Raw genomic sequence first — 27,311 nt, 5'->3', positions numbered from 1 at the left:
GGTATGGGTATGCAGTCATTGCTTGGCCGACAGAAAATCGGTCTGTGGAGTTTGATGGGAGTATGTGACTTTGCATAGTCTTGTACGTTCACACCATACATGCTAAATTCACACCATACATGCTAGACTCTAGATTCACACCATACATGCTAGATTCACACCATACATGCTAGACTCTAGATTCACACCATACATGCTAAATCCACACCATACATGCTAGATTCACACCATACATGCTAGACTCTAGATTCACACCATACATGCTAGATTCACACCATGCATGCTAGACTCTAGATTCACACCATACATGCTAAATCCACACCATACATGCTAGACTCTAGATTCACACCATACATGCTAGATTCACACCATACATGCTAGACTCTAGATTTACACCATACATGCTAGATTCACACCATGCATGCTAGACTCTAGATTCACACCATACATGCTAAATCCACACCATACATGCTAGATTCACACCATACATGCTAGACTCTAGATTCACACCATACATGCTAGATTCACACCATGCATGCTAGACTCTAGATTCACACCATACATGCTAAATCCACACCATACATGCTAGATTCACACCATACATGCTAGACTCTAGATTCACACCATACATGCTAGATTCACACCATACATACTAGACTCTAGATTCACACCATATCACATCACACTGCCTCCCCCCCCCCCTACATACACAGCACATTGTCTTCAGGATCTTCTCCAACACACATCCTCTACATCAGGGGTCCCCAACCTTTTATGTACCATGGACCGGTTTGATTCCTATTTTTTTTTCACGGACCGGCGGGGGGGGTTGGGTTGGGGGTTCAGGGGTTCCATGTTCCATATGTGTTGTGCATGCATTACTTGAAAATAACTAGCTCCAGTTATGTATGTGAAGGTAACGATCTCTTGTGAAAAACGTGAACTTGAAGAAGTGAAAATTGAACAATATGAACTATGAATATTGAACAACTTGAAGCTATATCTATAAGTGTGAACATGCTGAACAAAATATGGGAACAAAACATGGGAACTAAACGTGCATTACGAATATAATCAGTGGGAGCCCTGCTTGTTTCCCTGCAACAAGAAGCTTCCATCTGGGGGTGATGGAAGACAGTGACACCCTCAGTGTGTTTGAAATGTCCAGTCGATTGCGCAATTTGGTCTTAGTTGCAGTCATTGCCTAAAACCCGGCCTCGCATACCGGTAGATACGTGGTGGGAAACGTTTTCAGCGCTTTTACGGCTATCTCGGGATATTCTGCTTTGGTTTTGATCCAAAAACCCGCCAGAGAGGTTTCCTTATACACACTCTTAAGCAATTTCGATCAACTGCTTCCTCCTGCACTGACAAGTTAGGACTATTCGGGATATTGACAAATGGGTTGCGGACCCACTCATTGGTTTGCCGTGGATCTTTGGAGGATGGAAAGTAACGCATAAACTCATTTGAAAGCGCAACAAGGTGATCGCGCACCAGCTGCGAGAGAAAGGGCCCTGCCTCAGTCTCTCCCAAAACCCACTATGGAACATATCAAATACACGGTCCACTCGTCGTCCCCACAAATCAAGCTTGGCTTTAAATGCAGCGACTTTATCTGCCAGTTTAAAGACAGTTGTCAATCTCCCCTGGAGTGACAGGTTCAGGTCATTAAGCAACCCGAATATGTCACACAGGTAAGCGAGTTTTGACACCCAGTCCTCATCACTAAAATGTGCAGCTAACGGTGACTTTTTTTCTGTAAGAAATCTCTGCAGCGGCTCTCGCAACTCAAACGCTCATTCTAGCAGTTTAGTTAACTTCGTGTGACACTACCGTTCGCCAAGAACTGATCAAGTGAAGTGAGCTGACCTGAGGCTGCGCAGCGCTGAAGGCAATATGTAAAAGTGTTGAAGGCGGGACAGACAGACGTAAGAAAATAGACCTTGCAAAATGCAAACATGCGTGCAATCAAACAACTGCATATAGGCCTATGCCATGTAAAAACGTGACATTATTGCGAATTAAATTTAGTTTAGTTTGCATGCATTTTTTTTTAAACTCATGTCGTAGGCTACGGCCCGGTTAGGAATGACCTGCGGCCCGGTGGTTGGGGACCGCTGCTCTACATACTTACAGCACACTGCCCCCACCTACCCACACAGTCACTGCTCCACTCCCCTCCCGCCCACACACACATCTTCACAGTCATCACTCACATACATCATACATACAGTACTCTGCTTGCAATAGTAAGTCCCTTCACCATACTTGCAGTACACTGCCACCCCCCTCCCCTACATACACAGCACATTATTTCATTAGGAAGCTTCTCCAACACACATCCCCAACATACTTACAGCACACTGCCCCCCCCCCCCCCCCCCAATACACAGCACATTGTCTCATGAGGAAGCTTCTCCAACACACATATTGCACACTGCCCTCTCCCCACATACACAGCACACTATCCCATCTCCCCTGTCATCCCCCCAACACACACACCAAGACCCCTGGCAGTTGGGTTAGCCCCTTGAGCCGTGGAACTGCCCAAGGTTTCTTCCTTGGTAAGGGAGTTTTTCCTTGCCCCTGTTGCTCTTGGGTGCTCCTTGTTGGTGCCCCCCCCCCAATCCCAATCCTCCCCCACCTTTCTTATGCAGCCCTTGCCACTTAATCTACTAAACCCCTCTTCTACTGCACTTTTTACCCCCCCCCCCCCATAAATGCACAAATAGGCTGACACCAGACATAATTTCACTGCATTTCTTACTTCCAGTAACTATATGCATGTGACAATAAACTTCCTTGTATCTTGTACATGCTAGATTCACACCATACATGCTAGACTCACACCATACATGCTAGATTCACACCATACATGCTAGACTCTAGATTCAAGATTTTACCGCGCTGCTATTCCACCAATCACAATAGCATAAATATGGGCATTCTAGAACATGGGGCCGTATTCACAAAGAATTTTAAAGCTAAAAGTAGCTCCTAAGTGGCTAATTTAGGAGCAACTCCTAAAAATAATGGGCGTGTCACTCCTAACTTTAGGACTCTAATTTTTCTCACTAAAAGTAATTCACGAAGCATTTTAGACCTAAAAGTAGCACCTAAGTCTGGGACATCTTAAAAGAAGTCGAGAGGACTCCTAACTCACTAAGACCTATTCACAAACAGCTTTTTGTGGCATTTCACATTGCGATGTTTTGAAATGTGTAGCCTACTGTATGCGGCAACAGGCGAGAGAACAATTTTGCATTCATAAAAGGGACGCAATAACGCCACCAACAACAACCAAAACTAATCATTCTCAACATGTAAATAAATGTAACGTTTCATTGTGAATAAAAATAAAATGTTCTCCTCTTTGCAAACGTAGGCATATGGTGACAGATTAATTTAATAATGTTGCAATGATACTGCATCAATCCGTAGGCCTATGTTTCATTAGGCTACTAGGCTATTTGTTTGGCCTTACTCTTTATTCATTTAGGCCTTTTTATTCAGTTATTCATCATCTTCCGTCCTTCACACTAGTAGCGCACGCATTCTCAGACCTGTCACCTGTCACTCATCATCGGAAGAGAGGTGTTTGGAATCATTCCCGCGTTACAATCGTCAGCCAATCAAGGTGGTCACTTCAGTCAAGCTCGTGCATGAGTAATGACGTCATCCATAGCAACGAAGACTCACTCTTAGTTTAGGAGTTGTTATTTTTCCTTACTAAGAGTAGGTCTGAAAGGCTTTGTGAATAACTTTTAAGAGAAAACTCCTAGCTAAAATCTTTTAGTGCGATTTATGAGTACTCATAGTGGTAAGATAAAAGGCTTTGTGAATACGGCCCCTGATCTCTGAGCTGAGCGCTCGCTCTGGCTGGCTTGAGCCTGTGTGTGTAGGGTGTGCAACTATACGTTTGGTCAGTGTTTTCTTTCTTTTCTTTCCAATTTCGGGTCTGTCAGTCACAGTGAAATAGCGGGGACATTTTCGGGGGACAGCTCCAACCGGGGACAGTGCTGGAGACGCAAAGCAGGCAAGGGATTTACCGTACCAAAAAACTACCGTGCTTTGCTAAACGGAGCCAAACCGAGCCATGCAGCTGGTGGAAACGGGCCATTATTGGAGTGTTGCTACTGCAAAAGGGAAGGAGAAGTGTCTTCTCATTCAGTGGCAAAGACTGTTTGTAATAGAAACCAGCCCTGTTACCCTTTCACTTTAGGCCCATTATTCTATGGTCAGTCAGGGGTTTCTGAAAGAAGTGAAACACATAGATGAGGTAGCCCAGAGAGGATCAGCTCTCCAACCAGCAACCCAGTTCTGTTCTGTAGGCCACAAAGTCAATGCACACTCTGAAACAGGAACCACTCACTGCGGGTTATGCTGTGACAGTGTGACAGTGTGAGCTTGGCAGTTGGAAACATCTAATATAGAACGCAGTGTGGACTGAGAGGATATGCATTGTGGTATACAAATGATGTACATTATGTTCAACAGACATGTTGCATGTATTGTATGTAATATACCTGTATATTGCATGTATTGTCATTTTATGTAAATGTAAATCAGGTTTATAGGCCAAGTATACTTGCGTATACAAGGAATTTGGTCTCTGCATTTATCCCATCCGCAAATTAGTGAAACATACAAAACACACAGGGAGGTGAAGCACACACTAACCCGGAGCAGTGACCTGCCTGCTACAGTGGCGCTTGAGGGGTTAGGTGCCTTGCTCAAGGGCACTTCAGCCGTGGATGTGGGTATGGGAGAGCAGTGCTCAACCACAGCACCCATTTTCCCTACTGGTCGGGGATCAAACCGGCAAGCCCGAAGCCCTAACCAGTAGGTCACGGCTGCTCTGTGCAGCACTAAACAACCCAACATTAACTTCCCTGCAGAAATAGCTGGACTGGTAAAACAAAGTGCATAGAGTGCACTAGTACAGGCAGGGGTTCCCAAACTTTTCAACCTGCGACCCCCAAAATAACCGTGCCAGAGACTGGCGACCCCCACTATCCCTGGATGTGACTCAAAAAATAAAATAAAATGTACGCACCGGCCATACGCACTAGGCTTATCCAAACACGGGCTTAACGACAACACAAAAGAACAGAGCAGCCTGTTATGATTTTACATATAGAAATTTACTATGTGATACTATTAATATACTATACTATAAAAGCAGAATACCTTAGTCAAAAAATAATATCCATGTAACATGAGTGCACATTATTGCTGTCGTGCAAACTTAACTTTGAAACATTACTTTAATTTCCATTTTAACAGAAGAATATCTCAGTCAAGGTAATATCCACAAACTGTTGTAAACATATGTACATTGTTGCTGCACAAATTTACATTTTGGCAATCTCATCTAATGAGATGGATGCGCGCTATGCGCGGAACACAGCAAGTCCATTCTTGGTTTAATTGTGGAGACGGCCACACGGAGATCATCCTCCACATTTAGACGCGATCTGTATTTGTTTTTAATATACTGTATGTCAGTGCAGAGAAACTCTTTTCGCACAGGTATGTGGAGCCAAACGGCGTCAGTACGTCCATCGCGGCCTTGGATAGCTGTGGATATTTCCTCTCGACTGAAATCCAGAACTCAGCAAGCGTCTTGGAATTAAAATCTGTCTTTAAAGTGCGGTCAAGTGACAGCTCTTTTATTTTCCCCAAATTTATTTGATTTATGGAAATCATTTCGCGACCCACCCCTCGGCGTCCCGCGACCCCCCGGGGGGTCCCGACCCCCACTTTGGGAACCCATGCACTAGTACATAGTTGTGGGACCAATTCAACTGATCAAATGCATATCCATACTACAGGAATTTTCTGTGTATTAGCCGCATTGTATATAAGCCGCAGGACAGTGTCTTGTGTAAGTTAAAAGAGACAAAACCATATTAATACCATATTAACTGCCCTCGTGTATTACAGTTTTTCTCAGTCGCTTTGGTGCTTTTTTCAGATCAGAATGAAAATTCTCATAACTATTAGTTCAACCTCCACAACATTTAGTCATTTGTGCACATCATAGTAGCAATTTCTCCTTCCTCTGAACAAATTGCAAATGCTTTTGGACATGTATCAGTTGCTTTCATACAATTCTCTGCTGTTTTTTAACATTATCATTTGCTCATGTCATGTCAGTCAAAATTAACTATACTTATGGATGCTGAATAGTCGTTCCCAATAAAACTAATAGTCTTCATTTCATTGCTTGAGTCATTACATACAAAATTGTTGAACTAGTTATCAAATTCTGTCACAATGCTGTGGAATAGCAAAGAGCATACAGTAAAAATGTACGTGTTCAGTGTCTTGTACTCACTTACTCCCCTAACTACAGCAATGTGTAACTTTACTGTAGTTTTCAAATGGCTGTACAAGTACTGTATAGTGCTGTCTTGAGCATGTTCAGGTAGTGTCACCGAGTTCTGACCTTTTTTTTGCATTGGAAAACACTGAGAGAACTGTCATAATGAAAACATGACAAAGCCATTTGACTATCTTGTTCATAAACGATGGTGTCAAGACTTCTCATTTTGATGACACTGACAGTTTCATTGACATGAATACCTGCTTTTGAGGAATGGACTATCCATTTTGAGCAAGTGACGTGCTTTTGCAGGTCATCCACTAGGTTTTACAGTTTGCACTAATTGTTTTGAGAAATGCACTAACTGCTGTGCAAATGTTAATAGTGATGTAAGAATAGCACCAAAGCGACTGAGAAAAACTGTAACCTCATAGCTGAAGAAATTTAGCAAAATCAATGTATAAGCCATGGCTAATAGTTGGGAAATTAGGGTAACTCATATTTGATTGCAATCTCAGCTACATAGCTACAATCTGCATTAAAAAGTACTATTGATATTACAGTAAAGAGTACAGTTAAACTATAGTGTGTACCTGAAGCGTGTGGTCTAGCCTCTGGAAGTAGACGAGGTTGCCCCCCTCCTGTGTAGACACCTGATGGAGGATCTTCAGAGAACTATTCCACAGTGGCGTTAACAGACTGAACGAGAGAATGGGAGAAAGACAGATAGAAAGAGACAGATGGAGTGAGATGAGAGGGGAGTGGGAGAGAGAGGGATAGAGAGAGAGAGAGAGGGATAGAGAGAGGGAGAGAGAGAGAGAGAGAGGTTTGGATATAGCTACATAGTAACACAGTCATCTATACATTAGCCTGCTGAGCAGTTCTCTCTCTCTGTTCCAATAGGCACATCTGCAGGCACATCTACTTTAATGAACAACATTACTGTAGGTTTATCTGAACCAGGTACCTATACCAGTATTTTTTGTGCATTTTGTGTTAAATTTTGTGCATTTTGTGTGAATTTTTGTGCATTCTGTGTTCATTTTTTGTGCATTTTGTGTTCATTTTTGTGCATTTTGTGTTTTGTATCTCAAACTGACCCGTTGAAGTTCTCCTGGACCAAGTTCTCGTTCATGTACTGCAGCTCTTTCTCCAGGTAGCGCATCAGGGGGACCACAGCCTGGTCAACAGAGAAAACACATGAACAGAACACTCAATAACAACAGACTGACAGACAGACAGACAGACAGATAGATAGATAGATAAATAGATAGATAGACAGATGTTATTGAGTGGATTAGTGGTAGGATGTTATTGAGTGTGTGTATGACTGGGTGGGGTGGATGTTACTGGGTGGATGGATGGTTGGATGTTATTGAGTATGTGTCAGTAGTGTTTTCCATGACTGGCACAACTGGTGCATGTGGTCTCATGAGGAGAGGGAGGTGGGAGGTGAGGGGGAAGTAGGGAAGTTCCCTTTGGTTTCTCACATCCTCCGTGGACTTAGAAGGAAGTCTGTGACGTGTTGCCATATTTCGAACGTAGGCCTCAATATCAGTGTTCAACTGAGGAAAGAGACAAGAGAAGGACACAAGACATTAGTTCAGACCCTGTGTGGTTATTGCCAACTGACATGCCATGCAACACCCTCTCTGTTACAATCTGAACATATAGATTAGATTAGATTAGATTCAACTTTATTGTCATTGTGTACAAGTACAGAGACAACGAAATGCAGTAATGCATGTACAAGTACAGAGACAACGAAATGCAGTAATGCATGTAGATGAAAGTGCCACAGGAATCAGACATAAGAAATTAGAATTAGATTATCATCAGAGTATCTACAATTAGCATCCACGTAGCTTTTGATGTTTGTGCTAATGGGAGGTGAATCGGAATGTGAATCAGAAGCAGACTTGTGTCTAGCGCCCCCTACCTGTCTGCCAAGAGTCTCCATGGCTGAGCGGATCTCACGCGTCAGAGCTGCCTGTGTGTGCTGCAGCTGGGACGGCAGCGTGTTCTGGAACTGGGTGTCGGTGATCACAAGACGCGTGCGCTCCCGAAGCCCCGCCCAGTTGAGCTGTCCTGGCAGCTTAGTGAGGACAGAGCGGAGGTGCTCAAGGTCGTTCACCACCACACACAACTACAGGACACAGACAGATTACTCACCACCACACACAACTACAGGACACAGACAGATTACTCACCACCACACACAACTACAGGACACAGACAGATTACTCACCACCACACACAACTACAGGACACAGACAGATTACTCATCACCACACACAACTACAGGACAGACAGATTACTCACCACCACACAAGACTACAGGAAAGAAACAGAATACTCACGACCACACACAACTACAGGACACAGACAGATTACTCACCACCACACACAACTACAGGACACAGTAGGGCTGTAACGATACACCAACTTCACGATTCGGTTTGTATCACGATTTTTGACCCACGGTTCGATACGAATCTCGATTTTTCTTTTTTTTTTCTTTTTTTTTTGGGGGGGGGGGCTAGACATTTTATTAAATAACATTTTAATAGCCTCCCTTAGAACACCAGAGGATTACAATATAATATATCTATTATTTTATATCCTGATATAAACATATTTTTCTGAATGACTGATATTTATGACAGCACACTTTATGCAGATTAGCCTATAGCCTAGGCCTACTATTTTTTATTACAACTCTACCTCTTTAATTCAGCTGTCTGGTTGAAGCCTGGAAATATTGTAAACAAAGTAGCATATAGCTTAGCCTATCATAGTCTACTGATTGGACTGTTCAGTTTCCCCATGTGTGTTTAAGTTTCAAGGTAATACTTGTTCTCCTTGGGACAGGCCCTTTTGGGAAACGTTGGTATTGAGATGATCAGTCAACTTCAATGCAAGAGTTTTAAACAAATATGTGCAGCATGCTAATGATGCTAAGCGGATTTAATAGTAATTTAGCTAGTCGTCTATGCGTCCTTGCTTTCACGATTGTGAATGTTTTATTTAAGTCGCGCGTGTTCATTGAGCAGGAGAGTTAGGGAGAGTGAGAGGGAGGGAGCGCGAGAGAGAGCGGGGCAAGGAGAGGGGGTTTACTTCTATACTGTTTGGTAAAGTTGCACACATAGTCTACAATGAAAGCAAGGAGAGGTATGAAATTATTATTTATTTATTTGTTTGTTTTTGGACAACGTAGGCTACCGATAAGTAAAGCGGGAGTTGTGGGTTGCTTTTGCGGCCGCATAAGCTGTAAAGCACTGCGTGAAACACTAGAAAGGGTGTGTCGCGATTCTGCCTTTTCACACCGCGACACAGTATCGTGGATATGAATGTCGCGATTTCGGTTTCAAATCGTAAATCGTTACAGCCCTAGGACAGATTACTCACCACCACACACAACTACAGGACACAGACAGATTACTCACCACCACACACAACTACAGGACAGACAGATTACTCACCACCACACAAGACTACAGGAAAGAAACAGAATACTCACGACCACACACAACTACAGGACACAGACAGATTACTCACCACCACACACAACTACAGGACAGAGACAGATTACTCACCACCACACACAACTACAGGACACAGACAGATTACTCACCACCACTAGCCTAAAAATCTAGACGCACCCTAGTGGCAGCAAATGTATGCCCGGGCTAGTCTAGCAACTCTCCGTTGGCTTGCAAGCTGGAAAAATTAAACTTCGATAGGGCCAATCACATTGTGTATAGAGTCGGTAGGCGGGCTTAACATAATGATTGATGGCAGAGTTGCAACGGTTCGGCGTGAATTCCATGCTACTTGAAAACAAGGAAGATGGATGTTGCTGTTGGCAAACAGCGTGACACGAGTTAAGCTTCTTTTAAGTTGGCAAAAGTTTGAACTAGCCAACTAGCTCCGCTGATGGGAAAAAGCATGGGACTCAGTCACCACCACACACAACTGATGATGTAGTTGATTGAGATTCACACGAATGGAGATTTGTCAACCCTTTTAGGCAAGTCCCTCCACTCAGCGGCCATATTGCAATGCACTTTTGCCACTTATCTAGTTCCGGCAGAACGTACGTGCTCAAGGCTTCATGACACCAACCTCGCTCCACGCAGCTGCGAGATTACAACACATGATTGGCACGATGTATTCACAACACACACTACATGATTAGCACGATGTATTCACAACACACACTACATGATTGGCACGATCACAACACACACTACATGATTGGCACGATGTAGTCACAACACACACTACATGATTAGCACGATGTATTCACAAAACACACTACATGATTGGCACGATGTATTCACAACACACACTACATGATTAGCACGATGTATTCACAACACACACTAAATGATTGGCACGATGTATTCACAACACACACTACATAATTAGCACAATGTAGTCACGTGGGTGAGATTACAACACATGATTGGTACGATGTATTCACAACACACATTACATGATTAGCACGATGTAGTCATGTGGCCGAGATTACAACACATGATTGGCACGATGTATTTAAAACACACACTACATGATTAGCACAATGTAGTAACGTGTTGAATTTGGCCATCGAAGGGGCGGGATATGTGTAGTAGAGCTTAGATCGGGCCCAAAAAATCAAGCCCGACCCTACCCGAGCCCGTGCACATTGTGCCCGAGCCCGACCCGGCCCGACACATTAACTGTAATTATGAGCCCGAGCCCGATTTAAACCCGACATTTTTTAAATACGTGGGCCATTATAACTGACGTTCTCGATTACAATTTCGAGTTGTTTGAGCTACAGAAATCCGTTTAGAATTATATTAATGAATAATGCAACAGAGGATGAAGAATGTAAACTGTTTGTTTATTCAGAATGGAATGGATCGCAAATGAATCCGAATGAAGAAACGTAAGCCACTTACAACGTAAAATTATGTCCCTGCAGCAAAACTCAACGCATTTCTCTGTGAGGGCTTGCCTCGCTCTCAGGTGTATGCTTGGAGAAGTGACAAAAGAGGACATGGAAGGCTGGTATCATTATTTCTGCCATGGCAAGCCTGCTTCATGTTCATCTTAAAGTCTTTTTGCTGTCATAGGTGAACATCGTTACGTAATGCACACAACAAAGCATAGCCTACCTGACAAATGCATACCTCCGACTTTTCTCCAAACTTGCTCGAAGTTATTTCTCCTGTTTTCATTTTTTCTTTACATCTTCAAGCTTCACGTTGCACTTAAGCTACACAATACAGCACAGCAGGCCCGGTGTGATGCGTGCGAGCGGAGAAGCTGCGCATGACACGTGTTGCGCAGATGACATTACAAATTACATTTTGTAACTCTGAACATACAGTATTGTACACCCTTGTTACGTAGGCCTACTTTGTTAAATATATAATATTTCTGACTATGGCATAGCTTTAGCTCTCCACCCAAGTAGGCTAATGATTTAAAAAAAAAAAAAAAATCTTGATCAAGAACCCGGCCCGGCCCGGCCCGAGGATATGGTTGGATATATCGGCCAAGTCGGGTCAAGTTCGGGCTCGGGCTCGGGCAGAGAATCTAAACTCTAATGTGTAGACAACTGCCATACTGCCATTATGAACAAATCCCATGCCTTTCTATGGAGGACTTTGTGCTGTGGTGCTCAGGGGCGGATTATGAACTTTCGGGCCCCTGGGCCCAGATGTATTGAGGGCCCCTCATTAATTGTTGTATATGTGGGAGGGGGGGGGGGGGTTGGGGTCCTCCCCCAGAATTTTTTTAATTTGTTTGATGTGATTTCCTGTATTCTGGTGCATTTTGGGGATGGCCAATACTAAATTCAATCAGATTAATAGCCTACATCCTGATTTGTTGATATTGAGGCAATGATTCCATGCAAAGGCTTGGGCTTCAGGGCCCCCTGACCCCTTGGGCCCCTGGGCCTGGGACCGGTAGGCCTGTGCAGTAATCCATCCCTGGTGGTGCTGTATCTATGTGCTGTATTAGAAAGTGTCTGACTCCATACACAACTACAGGACTATTAGATTTATCAACTCAATTACATAAATAACTATAAATAGTAATTTGCAGTACATCAGTCTCCGCTACACAACTAAAGGACAAATAGTGATTTGTAAACTCAATGACAGGACATAAAGAATCATTAAACACACAACCACAGGACAGAAAGAATCATTAAACACACAACCACAGGACATAAAGAGAGACTGGTCACCACCAGACACAAGAGTGAATACAAATCATCTATTATACTATACAAAAGCAGAACAAAGATGAGTAATCTCACACACATCTCAGGATAAAGATAAAGCTCAATCAACACCACACACAACTTCACCACAGAGCTGTCATCACACAAAGCAGATATGATGATGGTGAATTTGACCCACCATGTTGATTGCACTGCCCGGGTCTGAGGTCTCTGATAGCTTCTTCACCCTCTGTTTCAACATCTGACAGTATGTGGATGAAATCTTACACATGTCCTGCAAACACACACATATTACAGACACACTCAAATGCACACACACACATATATGAAAGTACAAAGTACACACACAAAATAACACACATGAAACACAAAAACACAAAAAAAAACACACACGTGAAAGTACAAGCAAACACACCTAAACATTTATCTCATTCCGTGCAGCCCTGTAAATGATGTGTAGACTAGTAAAACATTTACCAGCATTTTGAATTGGACTGGGTTTTGTTACATTGAAACGAACTGAGCTGACATAAACTGAATTGAGTTGAATTGAACTTAATTCAATGGAATTGATCGGAACTGGACCTAAGTAAGCTGTGTGTCTTCGGCATGTGTTTGTGTGTAACAGCCACGCTACATTGGGCGTGCAAGTGTGCCGTTCCGTTCACAGATTATAAAAATCGTTTTTGGTCTAATTCTTTTGGAAGGTGCGCAGCGCTCTTGCGTCTGGTGTGGCTAGGTCCATTGATCATACTAGAAGCCAATTATTGCGGCGTACTCTCTGCGAACGGAACGTTTCAGTTGCGCGCCCCAGCGTAGCCTGGCTGTTGTGCGTCCGAACTGGGCCCACCTCGGTGAGTTTGACCATGAGCATGAAGCCCTCCTCCGGATCAGGCCAGGCCAGCTGATCCCAGAGCTTAGCGATGGGCTGCAGGCAGGCTGCCAGGTCCACTGCAGAGGTGCTGTGCTTGATGGGCACCGAGCCGCCCTGCAGAGGCTGCAACTACAGAGGGAGAGATGAAAGATGAGAGAAAGAGAGAGAGAGAGAGAGGGATAGAGAGAGAGAAAGAGAGGGAGAGAAGGATGGAGAGAGAGGAGATAGGAAGGAAGGGAGAGATGAAAGATAAGAGAGAGAGAGGATAGAGAGAGAGGAGAGAGAGAAAGGAAGGGAGAGAGGGATAGAGAGAGAAGGATGGAGAGAGAGGAAGGAAGGGAGAGATGAAAGATGAGAGAAAGAGAGAGAGAAGGATGGAGAGAAAGGAGAGAGGAAGGAAGGGGGCAGAGAGAGAGAAGAGGGTTAAGAGATGAAATATTAGAAAGAGAGAGAGAGATGGAGAGAGAGAGAGGATAGAGAGAAAGAGAGAGAGATGGAGAGAGAGAGGATAGAGAGAAAGAGAGAAAGATGGAGAGAGAGAGAGATTGAGAGAGAGAGAGATGGAGAGAGAGGACAGAGAGGAGAAAGGAAGGGGGGGGTGGACAGAGAGAGAGAAGAGAGTTAGAGTGGAAGAGATTGAAAGCCTTGTTTACTATGCCTGTAGACCAATAAACCAAGAATGCAATAAACCAAACACAGAAAATATAATGGACTGACTCAGTACTTGAACCCCAAGGAATATGGCAAAACAGAAAGCAGCATAGGGAGGAGGAGAGAGACAGGAGTGTGTGTGTGGGGGGGGTGTGTGTGGTTGTAGTGTGTGTGTGTTTGTGTGTGTGTGTGTGTGTGTGGGGGGGGGGTTGCAGTTGTTGTGTTTGTTGTTGTCGTCTCTTACCTTGTCCACCTCCACAGCTTTCTCCACTCTCTCCATGGTAGTACTGAAGGCCTTGTTTAGCCAGTAGGGGAGCGCTTCACGGAAACACTCATGGAAGTTTGTCAGCTGCAGAAGGTTGGCCCTGGAAATACAACCATAACTCAATAACTCTCTTACATTATCAGCCCAGTCAGTCAAGAGCTAGTTCCATACAGCCACACTCTTAAGGCCAACGCCCACTGGTGGCGTCTGACGCACATCAAGTAATGCCAACTTTTAGAACTCCGTTACTTTTAATGGAGCAAAGCCCAGTCTGACGGTTTTTGACGTCTGACATTTTTCTTTCTCTTGACCGTCAAATCCATAGACGCAAATGTCGTCGCCAGTGGGCGTTGGCCTTTATTTTATCAGCCCAGTCAGACAGAGCTAGCTCCATACAGCCACGCTCTTACTTTATCAGCCCAGTCAGACAGAGCTAGCTCCATACAGCCACGCTCTTACTTTATCAGCCCAGTCAGACAGAGCTAGCTCCATACAGCCACACTCTTACTTTATTAGTCCACAGCTAGCTGTGTCAGGATCTGGCCCGAGACTTTGTGCCCCCCTGGTGGCCATGCTGTGTATTGTTCTGTGTCATGCGCTCTGTGTTTACCTGTCTGGTCATGTGTCTTTGTCTCCACCCATTCCCTTATATGGTCTGCCCTTCCTGTCTCGTTAGTTTCCCCAAAGTCCTTTTAGGCAAGCCCCTCCACTCGGCGGCCATATTGCAACGCTTTTTGGGCACTCATCGGGCATCTATTCGGCGGCCATGTTGCAACTCTTTTTGGGCACTCATCGGGCATCTATTTCGGCAGAAATGCGCGTGCGCAAGGCTTCACGACACCAACCTTGCTCCAGCGGCGAGATCACAACACATGATTGGCAGTTTTGGCATGATACTTCACAACACACCACATTATTGGCTCAATGTATTTACAACACAGCACATGATTGGCTCAATGTATTCACATGTCGACGTTTTGCCACGGAGGGGGTGTGATAGGTGTAGACAACGGCCATATTGGCGTTACAAACTAACCCCATGCATTTATATGGAGGATTTTTGGAGTGCTGTGTCTCCTCTCTGGTTTCCCTCTGCTTCCTCACCTGTTCCCTGTTATTGTCTTGTTGGTTTCGTCCAGTCCTCTGTCTTTCTGTTAATTGGTCTGTGTACTTCTACCCCCCTGTTCCTCTGTCCTTTGTGCGTTCGTCTCTCTGTTAATCCTGTCAAAGTCCTGTTTGTATGTAAGTCTGGTAAGTTAATAAAACATGTTTGTTGGAACGTCTGCTTGAGAGAGTCTTGCGCTTGGGTCCTACCCTGACAGTACAAACCCACCATGAATGGACCCAGCAGACTCTGATTTCTCTTATGGAGTGCAAGGTACGGAAGCTGCTGAAGGTCACGCCTGCTGAAGGTGGCACCTGCTGAAGGTAATGCCTGCTGAAGGTCACGCCTGCTGAAGGTCACGCCACGCCTGCAGCCCAGTCGCCCGACGCCACGCCTGCACTACCGCCTCCGCCTACCTCTGTCTGTCCGGCCCCGCCTCCGTCTCCGCCCGAGCCCATCTCTGTCCCCGTCTCCCCTGTCTTGTCCGATCCCGTCTCTGTCCCCGTCTCCCCTGTCTTGTCCGATCCCGTCTCTGTCCCAGTCCCAAGCCCAAGGCTTTAAACACACAAGTCAGGGCAGGTTACCGCAGACTGACATGTTGTGATACAGTCATTACATCACACCCATGACTAGTTATTGTGGAGAATGCGCAATCATGTGGTCATGTGCGTAGATATATATATCTATGATCATGTGTGACATGTGGTCAAACCACTGTCTATTCCATGAGGTCATATTGGGAAGTGTTCCACAGTGATCAGTCATTAGTCCACTTAAGAATGTAAGACTTGAACAAAGATCTGTGTCTTCACCAAGGAGGTCCTCCAAGGACGTGTGGCACTTTGACAAAGATCAGTGCCTGTGTGCATCTTTCTGTGCGTGTACCTCTCTACCTGTGTTTGGGTATGTGTGTGTCTCTCACCCTCTGTGTGTTTATGTGTTTGTGTGTGTATGTGTGTGTGTGTGTGTGTGTGTGTGTGTGTGTGTGTGTGTGTGTGTGGGTGTGTATGCGTGCGTGTGTACACACCTCTTCTGCAGGAAGGCCTTCTCTTTGTGGATGTCCTGCAGGCTCAGGTAGACGGGGAAGAGGGAGTTGGCCAGAGACTGCTCCATCTGCTGCTCCACCTGGCCCAGGGTCTCCCTCATCTCCACCGCCAACTGGGGGAGCAGAGAGAGAGAGAGAGAGAGAGAGAGAGAGAAGCACAGCAGACAGGAAGGGAGGGAGAGAGAAAGAAAGAGAGAGAGAGAGAAAAGGAGATCAGGAAGGGAGGGAGAGAGAGAGAGAAAGAGAGAGAGAGAACAGCAGGAAGAAAGAAAGAGAGAAGCACAGCAGACAGGAAAGGAGGGAGAGAGAGAAGAGAGAGAGAAAAGGAGATCAGGAAGGAAGGGAGAGAGAGAGAGAGAGAAGCACAGCAGACAGGAAAGGAGGGAGAGAGAGAAGAGAGAGAGAAAAGGAGATCAGGAAGGGAGGGAGAGAGAGAGAAAGAGAAAAGGAGATCAGGAAGGAAGGGAGAGAGAGAGAGAAGCACAGCAGACAGGAAAGGAGGGAGAGAGAGAGAGAAAAGGAGATCAGGAAGGGAGGGAGAGAGAGAAAGAGAGAGAGAGAGAGAGAGAGAGAGAGAGAGAGAGAGAGAGAGAGAGAGAGAGAAGGAGATCAGGAAGGGAGGGAGAGAGAGAAAGAGAGAGAGAAAAGGAGATCAGGAAGGGAGGGAGAGAGAGAAAGAGTGAGAGAGAGAGAAGGAGATCAGGAAGGGAGGGAGAGAGAGAAAGAGAGAGAGAGAGAGAGAGAGAGAGAGAGAGAGAGAGAGAAGGAGATCAGGAAGGGAGGGAGAGAGAGAGAGAGAGAGAAAAGGAGATCAGGAAGGGAGGGAGAGAGAGAGAAAGAGAAAATGAGATCAGGAAGGAAGGGAGAGAGAGAGAGAGAAGCACAGCAGACAGGAAAGGAGGGAGAGAGAGAGAGAAAAGGAGATCAGGAAGGGAGGGAGAGAGAGAGAGAGAGAGAGAGAGAGAGAGAGAGAAGGAGATCAGGAAGGGAGGGAGAGAGAGAAAGAGAGAGAGAGAAAAGGAGATCAGGAAGGGAGGGAGAGAGAGAAAGAGTGAGAGAGAGAGAGAGAAGGAGATCAGGAAGGGAGGGAGAGAGAGAAAGAGAGAGAGAGAGAGAGAAGGAGATCAGGAAGGGAGGGAGAGAGAGAGAGAGAGAGAAAAGGAGATCAGGAAGGGAGGGAGAGAGAAAGGAAGAAAGACAGAAAGATGGAAAGAATGAAAGGAAGAAAGAAAAACAGATGAGGGTGAAATAGTGCAGAGATGGAAAGAGATAGACAGAGTAAGGTGTTCTGATATAATGCATCACAATTACAATACTCAGTCATACTGATCCAATGCACTCTTTAACCCATCTGTAAGTCAAGCTGAATAGACGCAAACAGTGAATATATTTTAATACATTTACTATTTCCTATATACATACTGGACTAGCCACTCTGCTCTGAATGTGATATTGTGTTTTAGAATAATCATTTAAAGAGATGAATCTGATTGAGCAAGTATTTCCCCTGACTCAACAGGAAAGAAAACTTGTGTGTCTGCTAAGTACGCTATCAAACCATCAGAGATCAAGATAACATACAGCAGAATGATAGAGCATCAGCAGACAGTCATGCAGAAGACTTTAAAACCTTTTTGGAAGAGACATGGAAGGAACAGACTGCACATTGTATGGTCACTTTGGATAAAAGTGTCTGCAGAGAACCATAACCATAACCATAACTGTAACCATGAACCTGTACATATATGTGGGACAGCCATATCAGACAAAGCTGTGATGACCTAAAACCCACAGCTGGATGTGCAATCAAAGGGGGGCAGACATAAAAGAAAAAAGAAAGGGGAAAGCTTCTCTGGGTCAACAATGTTTGTTGTAGAAAACCAGATCTACAACTATGTACAAACGGCTCTGGAAAAAATTAAGAGACCACTGCACATTTTTCTGATGTCATACGGTTGCTGAGTGACATTTGAATGAGTTGACGGTCATATTCAAAATTAAGAGACAACTGCAAATTTCAATATGACCTTCAACTCATTGGAATGTCACTCATATACCTTGAGTTCATGTAGCATTAAGAGGAATACATCTGAATACTATAGGGGCCGTCTAGGCCTTAATTCATACTTGGTCTTACACACACTATCATAATCTTGCACATACACCACTATACTCATGCACACTCACTATTATAGTCATTTTACATGTATGCATGAGAGGGTATAGTCGTGTATGTGAGAGAGTATAGTAGTGTATGTGAAGGAGTATAGTAGTGAATGTGAGAGAGTTTAGTAGTGTATGTGAGAGAGTAAAGAGTATAGTAGTGTATGTGAGAGAGTATAGTAGTGTATGTGAGAGAGTTTAGTAGTACATGTGAGAGAATACAGTAGTGTATGTGAAAGACTTTAGTAGTGTATGTGAGAGACTATAGTAGTGTGTGTGAGAGAGTATAGTCTTATATGTGAGTGACTATAGTAGTGTATGTGAGAGAGTATAGTAGTGAATGTGAGAGAGTTTGGTAGTGTATGTGAGAGAGTATAGTAGTGTATGTGAGAGAGAGTATAGTAGTGTATGCGAGAGAGTATACTAGTGTATGCAAGAGAGTATAGTAGTGTATGCGAGAGAGTTTAGTAGTGTATGCGAGAAGGTATAGTAGTGAATGCAAGAGAGTATAGTAGTGAATGTGAGAGAGTATAGTGGTGTATGCGAGAGAGTATAGTAGTATATGTGAGAGAGTATAGTGGTGTATGTGAGAGAGTATAGTGGTGTGTGTGAGAGAGTTTGCATGAAACGGAAGGAGTTTGATTTCTCAGTTCCTGATTGGTTTGTCAATGTCACTTCTCTCTAGCTAGCCAATGAAAATCAAGGAAGGGGCGGGACCTACACTGTCAACAATGTTCGTGTAGACCTAGTGGTCGAGGAAAAAATCAGCCAAGTCCTATGTGACTAAATATTAAACTACTACTGCAAACCGAATGCAAATTAGGCTACAAAGACATGAGGGGTGCCTATTCGAATTGTAATTGCCTAGGCTACCAGCTCCTTTTGTCTGGCGAAGTCATATTTTAGTGAACTGAGTCCCAAAAATTGCTGCGGGACCTAGCATTTACACTGTCAACACAGTTCGTATAACGTTAGTGGTGGAGGAAAAAATCAGCCAAGTCCTATGTGACTAAATATTAAACTACTACTGCAAACCGAATGCAAATTACAAAGACACAAATGGTGACATATTCTATTGTAATGCCAGCTCCTTTTGTCTGGCGAAGTCATATTTTAGTGAACTGAGTCCTGAAAGATTGCTATTTCAGTTAGCTAGTTAGTTAGCATTAAGCCAGGCAGCAACGACATGCTGCTGGTAGATAGTTTGGTAACCTAGCAACAATAAACACTTGACCAGCAGCACTATGAAAGGAGCGCTGTCTGGAGCTCTGTTCTAGAATCTTTGTCTGCCAGTGCAAAAATAGCGATGTGGACACAGGCTCACGAGTCACTGGCAACAGCAGACAAGGTTACCAAAAACGTCTGCCAGCCAAACTGTAATGCACGTCCTTTTTGGAATGTTGCTGGAATGCTAGCTAACTAGCTAACTGCAATGGCAGCAATCTTTCAGATCTCAGTTCACTAAAATATGACTTCGCCAGACAAAAGGAGCTGGTAGCCTAGGCAATTACCAGGGGCGTCGCCAGCCGATTTTACCGGGGCTTCAGCCAGGTAGCCAAAATGTATATTTAACTTTTTTATTGTGTTGTGCGTTCTATCCCTCGTAGCCTGTTAGAACAAGGAATCCCGAACACTAAACTCTGACAAGGAGAAGCAGAACGGGCGGGCGGGGCTGGGGGTGCGTCTAGATTTCTAGGCTATGGCTTCGCGGTCTGGTCTGTGAAATCTGTGCTCTCAACTAACTTTACTGCTGTCAACTCACTGGGTGGTTCAGCATCATAGGTTGCAGTATGTTGGGAAAGCAGACGTGACATGGCCAGCAAAAAACTATTGAAACTGTTTGGCTTTTTCAAACGATCGGCAAAGGGTAAGAATTCATGTCCGACCGACACCATAAAGGCCAGCTATTAGTGTTGTTTACCTATCCTATCGCTAGCTGGCTAGCTAGCAAGCTATCATTAGTAAACACTAAGCAGGAGTCAAAATTAACTTTTTGAAATGTGAATATCTACCAGTCACTGACAAATGAAGTGGCGAAATTCACCCGCCATTCAAAGGCAATCCGTATTTTCTGTCTGAAATCTACTAGCCAACTTCAATATTTACCAGCATTAATCTGGTGCAATTTTGAGCCCTGCTAGTAGGCTAAGCAAGCATTAGGCAACTGCAAGGCATCTGGTCAGGTTAATTGGCACTACACATTTCAGTGCTCGTTTTGAGAGAGAGATTTATTACACTCAGCTCTAAATAACTAAATTTAGTCAGAAGGGCTAAATGCTTTCCCCCGTTGTTGAACATTTGTACTGATGTTCTGAGGAGCAGACGAGGATGTTACACTCTCTAACACTATAGCAAAAAATTGCAGTTTTGATACACAGTTGGCCTGCGATGTAGGATTTTTTCGTAAGGGAGATGTTTTAACAGTGACAAACTATAAACCATTAAATATCTAGAGGGGGCTGAGACAGCTTTCATTCACCCTGTAATGAGCCATTTAACCATCAAAGTGATTACAAAGCTGATGACATAAACATAAAACAGCATTAAAAAAAACAAGTTTCATGGGGATGAACATGTTTCATGGGAATGTTTTTAAATGTCCACTGAAATGTATGCAAATGCCCTATGCATAAGCAAAGCATTTGTAATTAGAGCTGAAAATTGCAATCTCAAAAGTTCTTTGTATCCGGCAATGTAGTATATTTTTGTTGGTTTGCCACACACTGCTGATTCCATGATTTTGTAGAGGGTAGCAGCAAAGATGGGCTACAAACAGAGGAGGAGCCAACAGCAGGAGCAGATAGGCCTATGTCAGGATCAGGCATGGACATTGGTAACCATTATTCAGAGAAAGAGAAGAGAGAAGTGTAAGTGATCAAGGACAACAGCAAGTGATGAGAAGGACAGCAGCAAGTGATGAGAAGGAAAAGAGAGAAGTGTAAGTGATGAGAAGCAAAAATAGCAAATGATGAGAAGGACAGCAGTAAGTGATGAAAGAAGAGAGTAAGTGATAAGAACAGACAGAGAAACCGACTGAGACAGAACTTCAACATCAAACAATTTACTGTCTTTTTGGTAGATCTCTGGCATAGATCAAACAACAAAAGAGCAGTCAGGTAATGGAGAGGGAAGGGAGATCAACAGAAGGAGGTGCTGAACATTTGCTTAATGATACATTACATGCAACCTCACACTTAAATGTGTATGTACCTAGTAATTCAATAATAAATCATTTGGGCAGTCTAATGTAGTCTGTTGTCTACTATAATAACACCTTTTATGTATGGTATATATATTTAAAAAATCCTCAGCTAATCTTTACATTTACATCCGGTCCAGCCGGGCTAAGCCCAGGTTGTCCTTAAAGTCTAGAAACGCCCCTGGCAATTACAATAGAATAGGCACCCCTCATGTCTTTGTAGCCTAATTTGCATTCGGTTTGCAGTAGTAGTTTAATATTTAGTCACATAGGACTTGGCTGATTTTTTCCTCGACCACTACATTGTTGACAGTGTAGGTCCGGCCCCTTCCTTGATTTTCATTGGCTAGCTAGAGAGAAGTGACATTGACAAACCAATCAGGAACTGAGAAATCAAACTCCTTCCATTTCATGCAAACTCCCTTCCGTTTCATGCAAACTCTCTCACACACACCACTATACTCTCTCACATACACCACTGTACTCTCTCACATATACTACTATACTCTCTCGCATACACCAATATACTCTCTCACATACACTACTATACTCTCTCACATACACTACCAAACTCTCTCACATACACTACTATACTCTCTCACATACACTACTAGTCTCTCACATATACGACTATACTCTCTCACATACACTACTATAGTCTCTCACATATAAGACTATACTCTCTCACATACACTACTATAGTCTCTCACATACACTACTACAGTCTCTCACATACACTACTATATTCTCTCACATGTACTACTAAACTCTCTCACATACACTACTATACTCTCTCACATACACTACTATACTCTTTACTCTCTCACATACACTACTATACTCTCTCACATTCACTACTATACTCCTTCACATACACTACTATACTCTCTCACATACACGACTATACCCTCTCATACATACATGTAAAATGACTATAATAGTGAGTGTGCATGCGTATAGTGGTGTATGTGCAAGACTATGATAGTGTGTGTAAGACCAAGTATGAATTAAGGCCTAGACGGCCCCTCATAGAATACATCTAAGCTTTGGCTGTGTAGTGGCAGAACACATACACATCAATGAAGTGGAAGGACATCTGGCTTTAGGCTACACATTCTGGCTTTAGGCTAGCACGGTATGTGCTACCAAAATAAGAGACCATGCAAACCACCAGCTTGTTCCAGCTTCTTACTTATTACAGAAGACGTTAGAGACGCTTTGTACCTTCAGCAAGCAGACTCCTGAACACCAATTGTGTTATTTATTTTGTTTAGAGTTTCTTTCTTTTCTCCCTTATTGGATTAATTGAACAACAATTACTACCAACATTGTTGTGTGGCAATAAAGTATATCTTATCTTATCTTATCTTATCTTATCTTATCTTATCTTATCTTATCTTATCTTATCTTATCTTATCTTATCTTATCTTATCTTATCTTATCTTATCTTATCTTATCTTAACAGTCAGCCTAGCCTCACACACACAGACCTAGTGTGTGTAGCCCTCAGAGATTTCTGAAATTGTGGACCAAAACCTCAGGGCCTCACAAACTGTCCAGCACCACTGCACATCATGGTAACAGACATCTGTCCTTGATCACTTGGTCCATATGGCATGATTGAAAATCAGCTACTCACCAAGCTGTCCAGGATCTGGTAGACCACAGTGAAGACATCCAACTGCACCGCACTGAGTCAAAATAACAATCATGGAGAACCAATGAGACTTGTGATCCCTCACAAAAATGGCATTATTTCACATACCTTCCCTTGTCTCTCCCTACAAAATGACTATGAAATTAGTCCGTAATGTAGTTTATATGCATTATATGTCACACTGCTTGGCAGACAATGGAATGAACTGCAAATGGAATGAACTGCAAAGCTCCAGTGCTAAAACTATCTGTTTGGTTTACCTGACAGACCCTGTTCCACACATCCATATTGACTAGTCATGTCTATAACGCTGTTTGCTTGGTTTACCTGACAAAGACCCTGTTCCACATGTCCTTGCTGATACGGATGTCCTCCTTGACCTCAGTGATGAGCTTAGCCAGAGCGCTCACAATCTCAGAGAGGTCCTGCGGAGACAGAAGCAGCGTGGAAACATGCTCAATGGCAGCCACCATATATGGCAACGTCCTGTAGTCGTGTGATCCTTATCAACTGGTTCTCCACCTTATTTACACAGACGTAGACCAGATCACACTAAGCGCTTTCAGACATACGTGCAAGACCGGAGGTTCTGCCGATGTTAAACGGTGGGGCCGTATATCTGAACGACATAACCGGTCATATGGAAGTCCGAATTCACCCGGTGTTTATACTACCCCCGACCTAGTATTTCCTCCGGACATTATGTAAATGTGCTGTGTCTGAACGAGGAGTAGAACATTCGGTTAAAATCACACCTAGTGAGAGGGCGTGTTGGTGACGTTTCTTTCATGCGTCCATGTGGTTAGATCTGACTTAAATGCCAGTGTTATGATGGAGTGGCATAGTGCTGTCCAGAAAATCTCCAACCTGGAAAGATGCAGACATCACGGAGCTACTGTCCATGAGGGCATACAACATTTTGATAGAACACCTGAAGGGAACGTTAGAGACACGTTAGGCTACAACTGCATGGCAAGGAGAAACGAATTCAGAAGACTGAATCATCATAAGCAGAAGGCGCTGAAAAGGCAGTAGCCTATAGCGACGTCGTTGACGACAATAACAGGAGTATTTAATAAATTGTTAGCCAACACGGTTTTCTGTTCATTGATAGCCTTCATGACCTGCTGAGCTCGCTGATATTTGCTGAGCATATATGCCTAGAGAAAATGAAAACGAAGAAAACCCAACTTTGTTCCAAGCTCCTTACGTAAATGCTACACATGGGGAGAGGATGCTTTTGGAAAAAATAAACCATGAAAAAACGAACAACTTCACTGTTATTAATGTTAGTATTTTGTTTGTTGCTTAAAAACGTTGAATGATCTTGAAGTCTTGAGTTAGCCTACTGAATTGGCTGGTAGCCTACCATAAAGTTTGTGCATGCTCTCTCTCTCCAACGCAAACCAGATTTGGGGTTCTATAGCCTAGCTAATTCTGGTACATAACATTGAAAACAGATAAATGTGTTTATTTGAAGCACACATACAAATACTGTAGGCTAGGTCAATTTCAAGTGCCCACTTACGTGACTAGCCTACTTCAAGTATTAGCCTTTGCACAATAGATTTCTTCTTCTTTAGCCTACATAATGATAGGCTATATTTTGTAAACAAGAAGCAGCTGTGACAGGCAGCGGCCGCATATAATCTGCGTCATGTCTCAGCATCTTGTGAACTCTAAAAGCCCCCACCCCTCACTCGACAACCACACGGAGATTCTGTAATGTGCGTGTATGTCGTTCACACATACGTCCGTGTAAGGTCAGTATTAGGTCCGCAGTTTAGCATCATATCTGAATCATCCGAAGGGTAGGACCTCCGTTTGACAAACCTCCTCATATACTCCGGAGGTTATATCTGAAAGCGCTTACTGGCTCCAGATCGCGCTGCACCTTATTCACACAGACGTAGACCAGATCACACTGGCTCCAGATCGCGCTGCACCTTATTCACACAGAGGTGGACCAGATCATACTGGCTCCAGATCGCGCTGCACCTTATTCACACAGAGGTGGACCAGATCATACTGGCTCCAGATCGCGCTGCACCTTATTCACACAGAGGTGGACCAGATCATACTGGCTCCAGATCGCGCTGCACCTTATTCACACAGAGGTGGACCAGATCATACTGGCTCCAGATCACGCTGCACCTTATTCACACAGAGGTGGACCAGATCATACTGGCTCCAGATCATGCTGCTATATAGATCTACTGCTCCACAGGGCACTTACCAATAAAACAACTGTACAATCTCTACTTTTCTTCTACTTCTTCTTTTTCCTTCGACTACAATTTTACTACATAAACAGTATTGGTTGATGTAGTATTAATTGCCACCTAAGCTCTCCTCTGCATTGTAGCTTATATGTATATTTATAAGTATATACTCTTTTGATCCTGTGAGGGAAATTTGGTCTCCGCATTTATCCCAATTCGTGAATTAGTGAAACACACTCAGCACACAGTGAACACACAGTGAGGTGAAGCACACACTAATCCCGACGCAGTGAGCTGCCTGCATCAACAGCGGCGCTCGGGGAGCAGTGAGGGGTTAGGGGCCTTGCTCAAGGGCACTTCAGCCGTGCCTACTGGTCGGGTTTCTAACCACCCTCCGGTTACAAGTCCGAAGCGCTAACCAGTAGGCCTCCTCAGTTCATTTAAGAGGAAGAGAATGTGTGTTGATGCTAAAACACGCGTGATCCCAACCCAGTGAGTGGACTTACTTTGGTCATGGGCTGATGGAGGCCCTTCTTGATGTTGAACCACTCCTTGGTGCCCGTCTAGAAGAGATACACACACACACACACACACACACACATGCCCTTGATATCACTCACTGAAGAATATACACACATTCTTTTCTCTTCCCTGTTTAATATTCTAATATGATAATTAATAAATCTTAATAAACCAGTTTCTGGAGGAAAGTTTTCCTAGAATTGTGTTCATCTAAGGATCATCTGACTTACTTTAACAGCATCTGTGACCTCCGCATGCAGCTCAAATTGGGCTGGATTGAGCTTCTGAAAGGCCCTGGTCTTGCAGATCTGCACCATCACTCTGGCAGTGGGAAACAGAACAGGAAATGGCATTTTATAAATCAACATTCATACAGATAACACCTCATAAATGTGCACGCACACACACACACACACACACACACACACGCACACGTGCACACACACACACACACACACACGTGTGCACACACACACATGCACACGTGCACACACACACACACACACGTGCACACACACACACACACACACACACACACACACACACGTGCACACACACACACACACACACACACAAGCTTCACCTGAGCAGTGTTTGCAGACGTGGGGTGCTGGTCGGTTTGGGGAGGAAGATGTCTCTGTATTTGGCCACCAGGCACAGGCCATACTGCAGGAACCCATGCAGGGAGTCTCCCAGCTCCTGCGTCTGTGACACACACACACACACACAATAAGACAGGGAGCTCAACAGATGATGATAGCGCTGCAACGCAATCAGTCAGTAAACATTGGTCATAGTGTTATCCAATTGCGTGCAGTGAGATTTTTTTCAAATGCATGCTTGGTGCTGCCCCTCGAGTTGGGCCATTACATTATTCGTGGCCAGACCCTTAATCTTTCTAGATTACCAGGGTCTGGAGTTTCCAGGCTGCCCCCAAATAGGAATAGGCCTATAAGCCGACAAAGTAAGTAAGTATAGTATATATACTTTTTTGATCCCTTGAGGGAAATTTGGTCTCTGCATTTATCCCAAT

At 43.9% G+C, this 27,311-nt stretch overlaps 1 protein-coding gene across 1 annotated transcript in view; it reads right to left on the bottom strand.

Moving 5' to 3' along the window:
- unc13d (unc-13 homolog D (C. elegans)) overlaps positions 1–27,311 on the bottom strand; it is a 50,760-nt gene that overhangs the window by 8,851 nt on the left and 14,598 nt on the right. The window contains exons 16-28 of the mRNA XM_076266961.1: positions 26,862–26,983; positions 26,509–26,599; positions 26,263–26,319; positions 23,862–23,959; positions 23,517–23,568; positions 16,498–16,628; positions 14,345–14,465; positions 13,426–13,578; positions 12,754–12,849; positions 8,271–8,477; positions 7,822–7,896; positions 7,432–7,511; positions 6,925–7,030 (exon numbers count right to left, since the gene is read on the bottom strand). Of these exons, the coding sequence (XP_076123076.1) occupies positions 6,925–7,030; positions 7,432–7,511; positions 7,822–7,896; positions 8,271–8,477; positions 12,754–12,849; positions 13,426–13,578; positions 14,345–14,465; positions 16,498–16,628; positions 23,517–23,568; positions 23,862–23,959; positions 26,263–26,319; positions 26,509–26,599; positions 26,862–26,983 (1,389 nt within the window). The remainder of the gene's footprint in view (positions 1–6,924; positions 7,031–7,431; positions 7,512–7,821; positions 7,897–8,270; positions 8,478–12,753; positions 12,850–13,425; positions 13,579–14,344; positions 14,466–16,497; positions 16,629–23,516; positions 23,569–23,861; positions 23,960–26,262; positions 26,320–26,508; positions 26,600–26,861; positions 26,984–27,311) is intronic.

Source organism: Alosa pseudoharengus, unplaced genomic scaffold (genome assembly GCF_046254945.1).
Source record: "Alosa pseudoharengus isolate Yale_2024_CS ecotype anadromous, Long Island Sound unplaced genomic scaffold, YU_APseudo_1.1 YU_APseudo_1.1_scf_4, whole genome shotgun sequence".
Taxonomy (NCBI): Eukaryota; Metazoa; Chordata; class Actinopteri; order Clupeiformes; family Clupeidae; genus Alosa; species Alosa pseudoharengus.
Note: the sequence above shows the minus strand (reverse complement) of the source record. Positions and strands in the feature narration are given on the sequence as shown.